At 47.8% G+C, this 15,544-nt stretch overlaps 1 protein-coding gene across 1 annotated transcript; it reads right to left on the bottom strand.

Moving 5' to 3' along the window:
• Positions 1-5,195: 5,195 nt before the first annotated feature.
• On the bottom strand, positions 5,196-14,917 carry LOC134563865 (integral membrane protein 2A-like). The gene is made up of 6 exons (XM_063422249.1): positions 14,759-14,917; positions 11,127-11,258; positions 10,728-10,916; positions 9,556-9,666; positions 8,313-8,463; positions 5,196-6,278 (listed from the first exon to the last, which is right to left on the bottom strand). The coding sequence occupies exons 1-6, from the start codon at positions 14,840-14,842 to the stop codon at positions 6,190-6,192; spliced, it is 756 nt and encodes a 251-aa protein (XP_063278319.1). The 5' UTR covers positions 14,843-14,917; the 3' UTR covers positions 5,196-6,189.
• Positions 14,918-15,544: the final 627 nt, after the last annotated feature.

Here is a 15,544-nt window from a genome sequence, read left to right as displayed (position 1 = left end):
GCTCTGCAGCAAGGACACATCTTGCCTTCAGGAACAAGAGGGGTTTGGTTGTTTTTAAAAAGAAAATATAAATGAAAACACAAAAACCCAACTAAATCAAATTATATGGAGAAAGCAGAATGAAGGGTTTTGTGGATAGAAACCATCAGCTCCACTGAGAAATTACAAATATTGGGATATATGTACCTGCAAAAGGATAAGTGCACATGTTATCCAATATATCTGCAAATGGGATATTTACTGGAGAAACACAAAGTGGTTTTGGTCTAGGGACCGGGTCTAGTGGGAGGTGAACTGGCAGGGGGCTGGAACTCGATGGGCTTTAAGGTTCCTTCCCACTCAAACCATTCTGGTTTTCTAAAGGCTTTGAAGATCTGGAGCTCACTTTTTCCTCAGACAGCCACAAATTTGGTTTTTCCTTAATCAAGGGTCTTGATCTTAGGGGAAAACAGGGCCTGAGAAATGCCCCAGCAGGAAGCAATCCTGTGGCAAGCAGCTCTCGGCCACTTCCACCAGAGCAGTCTCACCAGGGCAAACCCTTGGAGATGGGAGGGAACAGGAGCCGTGGCTTGGAGCGTGCTCCAGGGATCCAGCAGTGCCCTGTGACAGCACAGGAGCCGTGAGGGGAGCAGGCGGGCTCCTCCCCACAGGAAGGAAAGCTGCTCACAGGTGAGGCACAGATGGCTGTGATAAGCACAGAGCCGTTCCTGTGCGCCCCCGCAGCGGGCCTGCTCACAGGCGGGGAGCAGCAGCAGCCCCGCTCACCACGGAAGTGTCGGCAGTGTCGGCACTGGGGTGTGTGAAAGTCTGATCCTCCCGCCTGTTTGGGGTTTTTTTGGTCATGAGATGAGGAGGCAAAGCTGTAACTGCTTCCAGCTTCAGGCTGAGTGACAATGCACACTGGCAAGGGAAGGGGGGGTCTGAAGTGGAGTTTGTATATCACTCTGATTTAAAAAAAATAAGGATTTATTAATGCAAAGGGCTGAGAACATGAGATGACAAAACCTACGACCACCAAGGGCAGAGAATCTGAAGGAGTGAATTTCTTATCACCAAGTGACCACTGAGATCATCACTCCACAGAACCAAGCACTCTCCACAGCCCTTCCCTCCCAAGCGGTTTTGGGGCATCAGGTGGAAGCGTAGGTATATCCATAGAACCATGGAATGGCTTGGGTGGGAAGGGACCTTTAAGGTGATCTCATTCTACCCCCTGCCACAGGCAGGGACACCACCTTTCACTATCCCAGGTTGCTCCAAGCTTCATCCAACCTAACCTGAAACATTTCCAGGGATCCAGGGGCAGCCACAGCTTCTCTGGGCCCCCTGTGCCAGGGCCTCCCCACCCTCACAGGGAAGGATTTCTTCCCAATATCTCATCTAAACCTCCTCCATCCACAGATCCATTCCTGATGAATCCCACATGCTGACAACTCTCATTCCAGAATAAAAGCACTGGGTTCCAGACCAACAAAGGATTAGGACAGTGGAAAGGAAGTTCCTTGTTCCAGACACAGGTGTCCACCCATGGATTTAATCCACAACAGCTCTCAGCATCAACAAGCCCTGAAACTGAACAACTCAGCAGAACCCAAACATTTCTGCAAGACAGGAACCACTACCCACAGTAAGAATGAGTATGCAGGCAGGAAATTCACTCTCACATCTGTTAAGGTGAAATTCAGGGCCATCACAGCACAAAAAGAGAGAAAAATACATTCAAGTAAACAGAATAGTTGAACTACAAGAAATAATTTCCTTGGGAGGTGGAGTGGTAGGTGGAGAGCCTCTAATTACTCTCAAGACAGGAAATACACCCATCCCATTGCCTAGGTAATATCACAAATATATACTCATAATGAAGAAATAATGTTAATGCAATAGTGTTACTGTAATTATCCATATTGTAATTATTTTGGTGGCAGCCTGGAAGCTTCAATCAGTGCTGGCATTTGGGCTCTGTGCCACAGCTGGCAGCAGAGCCATCCCCCACCCAGCCTGGAATTAGGACAGGCAAAGCAGCTTTAATCCTTCCAAGCCTGACCTCCAGCTCAGCCCTCCCAGGGGGGTAATCCAGCCACAAAGTGGAGGTTTTGGGGGCTGCACCCCATTTATCTGGTCCTACACAGCTCTGCTGTGACCTCACCTGCAGTGCTGTGTCCAGTGCTGGCGTCTCCAACATCAGGAGGACATGGTGCTGTTGGAATGAGTCCAGAGGAGGCCAAGTTGTTAAGGAGCTGCAGCATCGCCCCTGCGGAGAAAAGCTGGGAGAGCTGGGGCTGTTCTGCCTGGAGAAGGTTCTGGAAGAAGAGACCTTCCAGTGTCTGAAGGGGCTACAAGGAAGCTGGAGAGGGAATGTTCATCAGGAGGTACAGTGACAGGACAAGGGGGATTTAGGATCATACCAAAAGATGGGAAATTTGGATATACAGAAGAAATTCTCCCCCGGCACAAGGATGCCCAGAGAAGCTGTGGCTGCCCCACCCCTGGGAGTGTCCAAGGCCAGCTGGATGGGGCTTGAAGCAACCTGGGGTAGTGGACGGTGTCCCTGCCTGTGGGAAGGGATGGAATGGGATGGGCTTTAACATCCCTTCCTTAAACCCAAACATCCTGGGATTCTGGGACACGGGTTCTCTTCAGGTCCAGGGTGCTCAGTACTGATATTTCAGCCATCACTCACCCCAGATTCTGCTGAGCACAGCTGGATTTTGGGGAGTTTTCCAGGAACTAACAAAGTCCACAGGAGCCAGCCCAGTCTTGCTGGAGACCCAGCAGGCTTTGTCCCCCAGCCTCTGCACAGACCCTGGGAGTGCTGCTGGGGGTGGGAGGTGACAGCTTCTCACTGCCACATCAAGCACAGCTGTTCTGCAACGGGCCCTGCACAGAGCTGAGCTTACTGCCAGGAAAGCCTCGTTTAGATAAGCAGTTTACCTAGTCTGAGGTGCTAGAGCTCCTTTTCATACCAGCCTGAGGTCTCAAGGCATCTTTCGAATGTCTCCACACTATCCCTATTTTTTCTTCTCCAGATCTTCATCTCAAGATATTTATATATGCAAAGAAGTTCAATGTTTATAGATTTTTATGAACAGTAAGCCTGGAGGAGACTGAAGTTCTAATTTAGACCATTACATACTCTAATGGAAGAGTCTGTCACCACAGCCACCCACACCTCAGCAGTCACACAGAGCAGCAGGTTCTGCAAAGGACAACAGCATCTCCTCTTGAGAACCAAAACCAACTGTGTTCTTAGTAATTCTTTCTCACGTGTTTTTCTGATTTAAAAAAAACCAAAACGAACTCACATGTAATGCTGCAAGAGCAAATATCCAAAGCGCTGCATTGCCAGCTTCACGCTGATAAAGGTATTTAAAATCTACACCAGATTCTGAATTTATAGGGTCAGAAGATGAACCTGCCAGCTCCCCTAAGGAAGCTGTCATGTCCCTGCAGAGATCTTGCTGACTGTCCCATGCCCACAGCATGCTTTTGCAGTAAACATGTAAACGAAGTAAACGAAGCTCTTACAGTAATTGAGTTTGCATTTGCATCCTGGCAGTGTCACCCCCTCAGTCACCACACCCAGGTCGGTAGCACAGTTCTACTCAGATATTAACAGGGTTTTACACAGGTTAGTTCTATTACAAAAATGTTCCTTACTATAGATAAAAACTATGCAAAGACACTGAGCACCAGCTGGATGAAGCTTTGATCAAAGCATTTTTAGATTTAATTTTTGGTAAAATAGCTGAAAAGCTGTCTGATGGGTGAATACACCAAGTTTTTACCAGTTACACACACTTTACACCCAAGTGTTTGCTGCCTGTGCCATCTGCTGGTGCAAATGACTCCTTCAACTCGTGCTCCTTTCTACTTCTGTAGCCCAGCTGAACACAGGAGCTGCTCAAAGCCAAACACAGCATTAGAAGATCCCACGAATACCTAATAATTCCAGTATTTTGGCTTGGACACCCAGCCCCAGCCTAAAACACTTAGGGAAAGACCACACGGCCAGCAGAGCACACATGGGACCAAACCCAGCTCCCTGCTCACCTCAGAGCAGGTGAGAACAACCTGTTCCTCCTGTCCCTGGCTCCCTGCCTGGGAACTGACTTCATTTTCTTACAAAGGTACAGAAAGTATTCCAGCCCATGTGGAAGGAGGTCCAGCATTCCTGGCTGGATGTGCACTAGACTGCATGGCCATTCTGATCTGGAAAAAAAAATTCCTGAGTTTTATTTTCCATAAAATCAGACCTCTGTGCTACAAGGTGCCTCTTGCTCTCCACAGCCAACACATCTCCAAGTTCTCCCACTCAAGGCTACCAAAAGAACCCAGCCAATCCAGAGGAGCAGGAAGTCCCTTGTCCGAGGACAAGTCTGGAGAAAAAACTTTTCAGTGCATCTGCTTCTCCCAGTAACATCTGTGAGTGAAGGGAACCTGGCTCACACTGACAGGAATTGGAACTTTCCACAGCATTTTACTTCACTATACACTTCAATTTACAGAAATACTCTCCTACACACTCTATTTTAGAGCCAAAGCTCTGGTTTTTGACACAAACTTGGGGGAAGAGCCGTGTTAGCTCCTGTGCTAAAATTCCTGTGTTCTCCTCTCTCCTGCAGTTACCTGAGCAATGACAGAGCAGCAACTCCTACAGGCACCTCTCCCACTCCACTGTTCTCTGTCCATAAATCCTGTTTTCCTTCCCGCTGCACAATCCCAGGCACTTTCCAGGAAAGCCACAAGGGTTCAGCAACACTTCAGCTCTGTGCCCCAGCACTTCCAGGGCAGGACTCTCCTGTCTGAGCTTCCAGCAAAGCTCAGGATCAGAGCCGAGGGCTCATTAACCTCTGCACAGCCCCTCATTAACACCCACAAACACCCTGGGACCGGCAAACCTTCAATCACAGCCTCATCACCAGCAATATTGAAATGAATTGTAAATACTGCCCTTGCAGCGAACACCCCTCAAGCTGCCCCTGGGGGATCCTGTTTGGAGAGAGCCGTCTGTTCTTCCCTCTGCTCCTTGAGCTTGTCTGGCACCACAAAGCATTTCCGTAGCAGCAGCAGAGGAAACTCAGCTTCAGAAGCTCAAAAAGAAGTAAGAGGGGTAAGAGAAGAGCAAGGCACACTGTCCCAGGCCCACAGCACCAACCCCTTACCTCTGAGCACCAAACACAACACAAACACCGCAGTTTTAGAGAAACATTTATTATAGGGTTGCAGAATTTATGCCAATATAAAGTCCCCTAATAAAACTCTCGAGTTTATCAACTGCAGGACACTAATTCTTCATTCTCTGTAGACTGCAGCTTTCCAAAAAAAGGGAACAATGCTCTGACTGCAGCAGTAATGCTACTTGCTCATAAAAAGTTGATCTAAAAAGTTTTATATAAGCCCAAGTAGTTTAAGTTTACAACTACAGTCACGTTCACAAGTGAGCTATACCAGAACAGATCCTGGAAATAGAAGTTACAGGATAAACCAAGTCATAACCAAAAATAATGACAAGCTTTAAGAGCAACTCTATCAGAATCTAACAACTAAATGCCACAAAACCAAACTAAGGGAGAAGAACTCAACATAAGCTCAGGGAAGGTTCCAAATATACATACAAATTCAATACAGTAATTGCACAAAAAGAAACAGGGTAGTGTTAAAGGTTTCTGATCGCTGAGCTTGGATTTTACATGCTGCACACATGGTCGTTAAAATAAACCTTTAATGAGCCAGATCAGGAAGGTTTTTGAGCCCAGATGCGGAGTGCAGAGCTATTCTACAGAACTACACAAGATGTGCAAACCACAGATTATTAATATTAATCATTCTGTGAAAGTTAAGGTGAACATAACTGGTTCCAGCCAAGGAACTGGTTAACATTTTTATATATATATATATATTTTTCTGCCATTCCCAGATTACACTAAATCAAACACATTCAACAGATAAACTGATATTAGCCTTCTAAAAAAACCTTACTCAAATTTAAGTTTTATATGAGAACACTAAAAAGTTATATCAAGGATCAACAAAAGCTGAAATGGTGACTTTGTCTTCTGAAATACAAGCAATACACAGAAAATGCATAAGGCTTTTGATTATCACTGCACGGTTTAATTGCAGAAGTCGATGTCTAATCGCTGACTTCTCCCCAAAGGTGTGACCTGGTCACCTCCCATCTGTCACCTTTCACTGCTGACAGATCTTTGTCTCAACCACGAAGGAGTTTTCAAAGTGTCTGATTGAGTGACAGTTCTCCGCTGCCCGTTTCTGCACACCTGGGGACGAGAGAGGACAAGAGGCTGAGTAAGGGATCCACAGCCCACAGCAAGCATTGCCAGCCTTCCGTCATTACAGGACTCCATCATTCAGTGCACTGTGTTTCTCCAGCCAGGAATTGCCACCAGAGCCTGATACAAGGTTGTCTTCCATCCCAAATCCCTCACCCAGTGTGCATTGCACAGGATGTGCTTTGCAGAGCACTTCACCTTGGGAGGATTTACCTCCCTCTGGTCCTCCCTAACACTATTAAAGTGATTTTCTCTATTCTGGGTCATGCCAGCACTAGGTCTGACCCAGGCTTTTGCCTGTATCAGCCGTGGCTCAGTAAGAGACAGGAACACAGCAGTCCTACCATCAAAGAGCTGCTCTCTTCAATCATTTCCACTTGCAACAATTCAGAAGGATTTAGTTTGTTTAATAAGCAGAGAATTGTTCAGATCAAGCAGGAGATGCACCAGCTCTTAACCCCAGCAGGGCACTGCTTTCGTTTATAAACACCTAAAATCCGGGCTATCCTTCAATTCCAAGGCATCAGGATGGAGGTGAAGTTTCCAGAGCCCACCTACGAGCATGACCTGGGTTCCTCCCACACCTCCAACTTACAACTCCAGGGAATTGACACAGCCTCACAAACCTGAGTTTGATCTAACAGATGAATACACAAACTCCACAAAAGCTGAGAGCCCAGGCAGCACTAGTTAAATGAGAATAAATGAAAAGACTTTTCCAGAGAAGTTCCAGGACTTTATCCATTGCAGTTTCATTTCTGTGACATGGCTCATACACTGAGTGCTAGAAATGAGATAGGGAAGGCAAGGCAAGACTTGCCCCTGAACAATTTCCTCCTCAGTTTGGTCTGATTTCCCATCCTCTCCCCTCCACAGGCGAACAAGGAGAGTTACAGCACAGCAGCTGTACCAGGAAAAATTTTCCATTTACCAGAATCCTTTTGTACAAGTTCTCTGCAGGAATCTTTTACTCTGCAGCAAAGATGTCAACATGTTAGAGCAGGATGATTTCAGGGAACATCATAAACACTCTTCACAGGGCTGTCTCTAGACACAGCAGCTGTCAATTTAGTCTTGTTCCCAAAATCATTTTCACAACAGCTCAGTCATATGCTTCTGCCTCCCATGAGGGCAGCGTTTAGTGTTCCTTCATGTGCTCTACACAGAACCCCTCTGCTGCTCCCACAGAGGGAGCCTCGCTTCCATCCACAACAGGATGTTGTGTGCAGCAAGCGGCAGATGTGGCTCCTGATGCTGCAACTGGGCTGAGGAAACTCTTGCCTAAGAGCTTGGCAGCCAAATCAGAGAGTGCTGACAAACCAAACATTTGCATTCTGAAAGGCTCTAACCGACAAAGGGTTAGCTCACTGTTGTTTGCTGGGAGCAGCAAATATGAAATGCTTTGAGCTACAGTGAAACAAAATACACAGCATCAGATTTCTGCCCCCCAGGTCTTGTCCCAGGAGGTCAGGGCACAGACACCTCAGCTTAGTCCCTGCCAGCGGCAGGAACACACAGGCAATAAAGAACCAGGGCTCAGCAGTTCTGAAGTGTTCTTCCTCTTTCAGAGAGGAAGTATGGGATGTCCAGAGCTCACTGTTCAATTACTTTTTTTCCAGAGCAAGTAAAGCAGAAGAAAATGTTTTTATTTGGTGCTCCTGTAACCCAGTTTTAGATAGGACAAGGACAGAAGAAGCTGCGCCCACAGAGACTCACATTATCTGATGGATTATATGAATTTTGGAGTCAAACTTACTTACAACTTCAACCAAGAATTGAACAGAAACAAACTTAAATCTGTTTGGGGCATGTAACCTGTAATTGTTTAACTGAAACTTTCTCAGAGTGTTCAAACGACACTTCAACTTCAGACATGAAGGGAGGGGAAATACCCAGCAGGGCCAGGAGTAGCCTCAGCTTCTGCTGAACACTCAGATTCCCCAGATTAAAAACTCCCAAGGTTTAAGTATTTACCCCTTCCCTAGTTAAACAATACATTTGCTTTTCCTGAGGCAAGCTTACCCATGATTTGGTCTCTGCGCTGAAGCCTGAAGGTCTCTTTTCCCACACAGAGCTGGTAGATGAAGATGCCCAGGTCAGACACGTTATCGATCTCCTCTGTAACCACCATCTCCTCACGCACCAGGTACGTCTGGGGCAGGTAAGAGCCAGTCTGGAAGAGACAAAGCCTGAAGGGTACAGACTGCTGCTAACAAGGGACAAACCACTACATTTCACTCTTTGCTTTGGAAGGGATTCAAGCAGCAGAGTTCAGCTTTCCTGATTTTTAATATCTCTGAGCTCAATCAGTCGCATACCAGGGAAGTTAAAAACTGACAGAGGCCATTTCAAACAGCTGCAGTTACGTCCAAACAGAGCACAATTAACCTCAACTCTGCAAGCCTCCCGTGAAGCAAACGTAAATAGAACCTGGTCAGGTTTAGCTGTACACAGTTTGCAGCTAAAAGAGAAACAAAATATTGTGAAAGGCTACAGGTTTGAGGTAGTGTATTTCTAACATAAAAAAGGCAAAGCAACCTACAAAAGGCATCACCAGATGCTCCCAGCACCACCAAAACAGCTTCCTACCCCCCAACTCCTAAAACCAGGGGCAGGGACATACACTGAGAACTTGTCTTCGTCGAGTCAAAAAACAAGAACGCAACAAGCTAAGCTAGACCAGTGGCCTCTAGAACCAGGTGTAAGAGAGCCAATGATTTTTTTAAAAAGTCATTTGATGCATGACAGCCGAGTATTGCATTTAATGGGAACCAGCAGCAAGCTCTATCCACTTGACCCATAAATCATCTTGGAAAAACACCAGTTTTAGTCACTGAAGAGTCAAATGCTCATGGTGATCTCATAACTGCAGTGCCAATAACTGGGGAACAAGTTCACATTGTTCTTTTCAGCAAAACCCTCACGGGGCGAGTGAGCTTGCTGGGAGTAACTCTCAGGTTTAGGCTTTCAGTGATATTTGGAGCTTTATCAAATTCCTTTCTAACAGCTGAATTTAACCTTATCTGCTGGTTGCTTTCAGCTCTCATAAAGCCAGGTATTAATAAGAGCATTAGGCATGAATCTACTCAACATAATATACACTGACAGCTGGCCTTAACTTCAGTGCAGTGACTGAGCCAGGGGATTATGGACTTTGATGGAGGGAGGACTGTTCTAGCAAGGGCCTGGAGTTCAAGAGCAGCACCCAGCACTCTTAGCAAAAGGCAGACTGTCAGCAGAACCCAGCAGCAAAGCTCCCACATACTGCCAGCTTGGCAAAGAGATCCATCAGATTCCTCGGAGGCATGACGATGGAAGTGTTCAGCGGGATCACGTAGCAGTTCCCCAGCTGCAAGTCGAGATACGCCGTCAAAAGCTGTTTAAAAAACAAGTTTTCAATTAGTCAGGGGGCCTTTGATTAGAAGAACACAATTCCACCAGGACCAAGGCAAGCTAAAAAAGCTGGAGATCACTCACAGCTACTACAAAGGTGATGCATTCGGGAACTGCTCAGTGTAAGAACTGAACTGTTACCACTTTGGCAAACCAAGTGGTTACAGCAATAGTTTAAAAAACTCTCCTACATAAGAGAAAGCTGAACAAAAAAGCAGCTTCTGCCATAATTGTAAAGAAGTACAGTTTGTACTAACACAGAGGAAATATCTGGGAGTGTGATCTCATAACTGAAAAGGTCTAATTAAGCACAGTGCAAACAAAAGGTATCCAGCTGCTGATAAACAATGATAATTCCCTTTAAATAGTTCTTCAGGAAAAGTGTTAGTCCCTCCAAAAATCTCATCAGCATTGCCCTGACTGCAAGAACTGAAGCAACTAGAATTATCTGTTTATTCTATCTGCATTGCCAAGGCTGGATTTACAACCAACCAACAGGAGCTTTTACAGCTGACTGAGGATAAATGTTAACACTACCAACATGACTTTGATAAAAAAGGCAAATGAAATCCACCCTCTCCTCTTTGCCTTACAGAAACTCCACGCAACTACCATAGTACTGTCACAGCACTGTCACGATGTAGGTTTCAGCTGCTTGAAGTGATTTTCCAATGCCCTTCTCCAAGACCCACATCTGTTTGCAATTCTACATTTTGCTGTGACATTGTGCCGAGTCCTCAGTCCCTTGACTCACGTTTATGACGTTCTCCATTTACATGGGATTCTTGATCCAACAGCAAGTGGCACTTGCAGATATCCCATGGGCAACAATAAAGCTGCACAGCACTGAGATGCATCGTTCTGGGATACAGCTCAGAGCTCCTACCCACAGTGACTGTTCCACCAGTGCAGAGTTAATCCCACTGTTCCAGAGTTCAGAGGGTCAGCTCTGCCAGGCTTAAACCCGAGGAGCAGCCTGCGCTGACAGCCAGCTGTAAAGCCCTGGAGCCAACCCCGGAGCTGCGCGGTGCCCCCGACACTGACCCTGTCGAAGTCGTGCACGATGGCGGCGGGGTCGCTGTCGGAGAACTTGGGCACGGGCACGTCGATGATGGCAATGTTGTCGTCCTCGCGGATGTCGGCCTCCTCGGCGATAGGCAGGAAGTACGGCTCCACCGCCCGCTCCCGGCCCTCGTTCTCAAAGTAGCACATCTCCCCACGGTACACCTTGTGCTGGGACATGAGCAAGGGCAGGTAATGCACAAATCAGCTCAAACACAGCACTTCTGTCTGCTGAGACTGAGCACAGCTGTGTCACACCCAAAGGACACGCAGTTGTCATGTCCTCATCTTTCTTTCCCCTTCATCTTTCCAGCCTAGTGATAATCCATTCATACTTTTTTTAACCAATGCCGTTCAAATAAAAAAGAACTCTCAGATTACCTTTGGCATGAAGTACTTGTAGATGCAGGCTCCACCCACAACAACCCCTGCCAAGATGAAGGCCAGGCCCAGCAGAGTCAAGAGACATCTTCCAGATGAGTTTTCACCTCTGTGTGTGGCAACTTCTGGGTCCTTTAAATAAAGAAGGGGAGAACTGAGAATGGGCACCTGCTCTGAATTTAAAATGAGTTTTTATCAACTGTTTCACTTTGAGCCACCATCTCCTATTTCTTCTAGGTGTGGTAATTACAAGTCAGCATCATAAAATAAAACACTCTCATCAAACGTTACTGCATCAGATTAAGAAAAGTTTTCAAACAGCACCAAGGGTATTTTCTGAGTTAGAGGACGTTTTCTAGACAAACCTTTGTCCAGAAACTACTTGAGATGTAGGAAGAATAACTGTCACAGAAGATCTTGTGCTCCAGCCACACCGTAGCACAAAAAGCAGGATTTGTAGATCAAGGTCATTAAGCGCACACAGTGTCTTCAGGCCTCTTCCCCTCCTCCTCTTGATATCATGTGCATTAACATCACTTTTCCTCCCAAAGCCGGATTAACAGAAGAAGCCAAGATGCAACTTTGTCTCTTGGCTGGGGAACAGACAACTGACACGAGTCACCAGGTTTTGGAACTTTTAATATGCACAAGCAAAGTCCCTTATGAAAGAAAACGACTCATCAGCTTAAACACAGCTTCCAATAATGCCAAATAAAAACAAGTCCCTGTGGCACATCCTACCCTGCAGGCTCAAAATGACCTTTCTCCTACCCAAATCCCAGCAAGTTTTGTTTCCAACAGCCTGAAACTTCTCTCTTCAGCTCAGCAGCTTGTTTTCTGCCACCAAATGTTCTCTCAAACAAAGATGACTGCACCCAAAGGAAACTGCTCTCAGCTGGTAGTGAGTTGTGCAATCCTCACTGCAAAGGCAGAGGTAGTGTCTGAAAGGAAAGTTTAACCTTCCAGAATTCCTGCAGCACCTTCCCAGACTTCCAGCTGCAAGCCAAGTGATGAGAACAGCAAAAGTGCTGTTCAAAATCCCAATCAGAAGAGACATTCCCTCCTGGAATCACACACTGGGCTTGAGTCTTTAAAAGGAAAAAACAAAACACAAAAACAACCACCAAACCCAAAATGTTTGGATAACCCCTACATTTGGTCAAGAATGTCCCTTTAATGATTCTTGACTCCAGGGTTTAATAGCTTGCTTTCAAGATCTGCTCTTTGTCCCAGTCAGGAAGGAAGAAAATTGGATGTCACAGTAAAAGATCTTTTCCTTTGAGGTGTTCCCAGAATCAGTGGCTGGGCTGGGCACAGCAGCTTCCGTGGCCTTTCTTTATTTGGGTCCTGCAGAACACAACACATTTAGTGACCTGTGCTCCCAACAAATGCCAGCATTATCACCAGGGCTGTAATATTTCCATGTCAGCAAGATGCAGCAGCATAAAAGTCAAACCCATCGGTTATGCAAGTGCTGAAACAAACCCCAAGCTGTTTTGTGAAAGTCAGTACTCCCACATTCCACTCGCGCATCCTCCAAACACAAAGATGTTGGTTCAGCGGGACACAAGCTGCTACAACTGGCATGTGAAGCATTTGTCAAAAAAGCAACAAACTACAAAAACAAAGCCAAACCCTGGTTTCAAGTCAGAATGATGCCGCATTTCTGTGGCGCTGTGTGAAAATCACCTTTCAGGGTTAAGCAGCTGTAAAATGGAGATTAATCCTGTTCTCTCCGTGTTCTCCCACCTTACTCATCCAGCCTGTCCCTACTTGAACACACCAGTCTGCACCAGTTTTGGCACTGCAGCCATCCCAGTGCAGGGGTGATGTCGAAATCTAATTAGCTACACTTGCACTACACCTATTTCAAACAAAGCAAATGTACTTGAGCATATTAAGCAGCAATGTGGGCAGCTGAACCTGAGAGGGGAGAGTTGACAGAGCTGCTAAGAGAACAAAACAGCAACATTTTGCTCCAGCAGGTTACAAAACCACTGCACAAAAAAGTAACAGTTAAAATTCGTCAAAAACCCATAAGCAAAATACAGTTCTAAGCTGTAACAAGCAAAGCAAACGAGGGATAAGAAAAATCACTTGTTTTAACACTACTGACAGCCCCAAAGAACCTGCAGGGAGAATATTCTGCAAGCTAAAGAGTTTTGTGCAGATACTCCAGGGAACTTTTATTGTGCTGTTTCAGCCAATATTAACCTTTAAGCTTGTTTGCTCTGCACAAATATTCTAGCTGAAGAAGAAATTAACAACCACTCCAACAAGTTTGTCTTGGAGTAAAATTATGAACTTGATGTTTACATGCAACTCCGAGCCCTGAAGTCAGAGTGAAGGGTTGTTAAAATCCCACATACGTGTGTGCAAACATACAGAATATTCCAAACTGAGAGAAACAGCCCTCATGAGAACAGAAAAAGGGGTGTGTTTGTTAGAACTATTCCAGTCAGAGCTTTCACAGTACAGGGCTAGTAAATATATGTATAACCAGTTGCCTCAGGAGTAGCTGACGAGTTTGTCCTACAAGAAACTGGCCAGGCTAATGACATCTTCAAATTTTAAATCCTTTATATACCTTGTTTTCCTGCTTTCTCTCCTTTTGATCCTGTAATTGAGTGCTACTGTATTAAATGTGCACACATCAAACTGACAGCTCAGAAGAGCGCACTGAGCAAGAAAATCGCTCTGCATCCCTTCTCCTTCCAAAGGAAGGCTATTTCAGGTGAGGCTGTGTAGGCTGGTGGGGAAGCTGCTTTCCTGATTAAAGCTTAGAACGGAAGAAAAAAAAAAAAAGAAAAAACAGAACTAGAGTCCAACTCCACAAGTTTTGTTTTAAAAATTCGGTTACTCTCCAATTGCAAATAAACTCAGCCCATGCCATCTTCTTCCCCGTCTAGAACCACTGATGTATTTACCTACAGGCTGAGCTCCTCCATCTGCCTAAAACGCAAGACACCTTCAAAACAAAATTTCCCACAAACTGGGAAAGTTCCACTCAAGCCAGCGACGCGCAGCTCGCTGGGAAGGAAAAGCCAACCACAGGGTGCTCGACTAGGTTTCTATTTAAAAACCCTTTATGGCAGGTTTCTTAATTTAAGCGCAACACCGACGCCTCACCGCAGCTGCCGGCAGGCTCCCAGCGCCGCCGGGAGCGGAGGACGAGCCTCAGCCCGCTTTGTTTGCCTGAGAGGCGCCGGCCGAGCGCTGCCACCGCCGGGGGGAGGCTCTCCCTGCGCTTCCCCGGCCGGCCCAGGGCCGCGCTGGGAGCTTTAAAGCGCCGTCAGGAAACGCGGCGCTGGCACGGGCCCAGCTCGACATAAACACCCGGTGCCGGCGCTGGCCCGGGGGTGTCACGGGACATCGCACCGCGACAGGGCTGCGGAGAGCGACAGCGCCGCGGCACCAGGGCCCCGCGGCTCGTCACGGCGGAGGGGAGTCGCTCCCGCGGCCCCAGGCAGGGCCCGGCGGGGCGGCCGCCACACGAGCGAGAGCCCCGCGGCCGCCGCCGCCTCCCCCGGCCGCCAGAAAATGGCGGCGGCTCCGTCTCCTCGCGCCCCCCTCACAGCGCTCCGCTCCTCCCGCCGCCGCCGCCGCCGCCCGGGACACCCCTATGTCCGCACCTTGTCGGCCACCAGCGCCTCGGCCGCCTCCTTTTTGGGCTCATCCTTGAGGGCGAAAGGCGAGTTGAAGGCGATCTTCACCATGGCGCCGGCGCTGCTGCCGCGTCCCGGAGCGGCAGCGGGGACGGCGCGGAGGGCGGGGCGGGGTCTGCGGTGGCCACGCCCCCATCCCCGCCCACCGGGGCTGCCGGGAGCGCCCCCTGGCGGCCGCGCCCTCACGCGGCTCCATCTGCCCGCAGCTCCCCTGAGGCGCTGGGAGTGAGTGCCGGCATGGAGCAACGGCATTGGAGAGGCTGGAAAAGGCCTCCGAGGTCATCGAGTGCAGCCTGTGACCGATCCCCATCTTGTCACTAGCCCACAGCGCTGAGTGGCACCTCCAGTCCTTCTTTGGACATCCCCAGGGATGGGGAATCCACCACCTCCCTGGGCAGCCCCTTCCAAGGCCTGACCACCCTTTCCATGGAGAAATTCCTCCTGATGTCCAACCTGAACCCATCCTAGCGCAGCTTGAGGCCGTTGCCTCTCATCCCGTCCCTGTTCTCCGGGAGCAGAGCCCGATCCCCTTCAGCTGCCCCCTCCTGTCAGGGAGTTGTGGAGAAGGTCCCCCCTGAACCTCCTTTTCTCCAGGCTGAGCCCCTTTTCCAGCTCCCTCCCAGCCACTCCCGGTGCTCCCTGGGCACCTGTGCCAGTGCTCTGCCCAAGCCATGAAAAGAAGTTCTTCCTCGCACTGAGGTAGAACTTCTTGTGGCTTAGTTAATGGCCATTGCTCCTTGTCCTGTCACTGGC

Source organism: Prinia subflava, chromosome Z, assembly GCF_021018805.1.
Source record: "Prinia subflava isolate CZ2003 ecotype Zambia chromosome Z, Cam_Psub_1.2, whole genome shotgun sequence".
Taxonomy (NCBI): domain Eukaryota; kingdom Metazoa; phylum Chordata; class Aves; order Passeriformes; family Cisticolidae; genus Prinia; species Prinia subflava.
The sequence above is the reverse complement of the archived record's forward strand: the minus strand, read 5'-3'. Positions and strand labels throughout refer to the sequence as shown.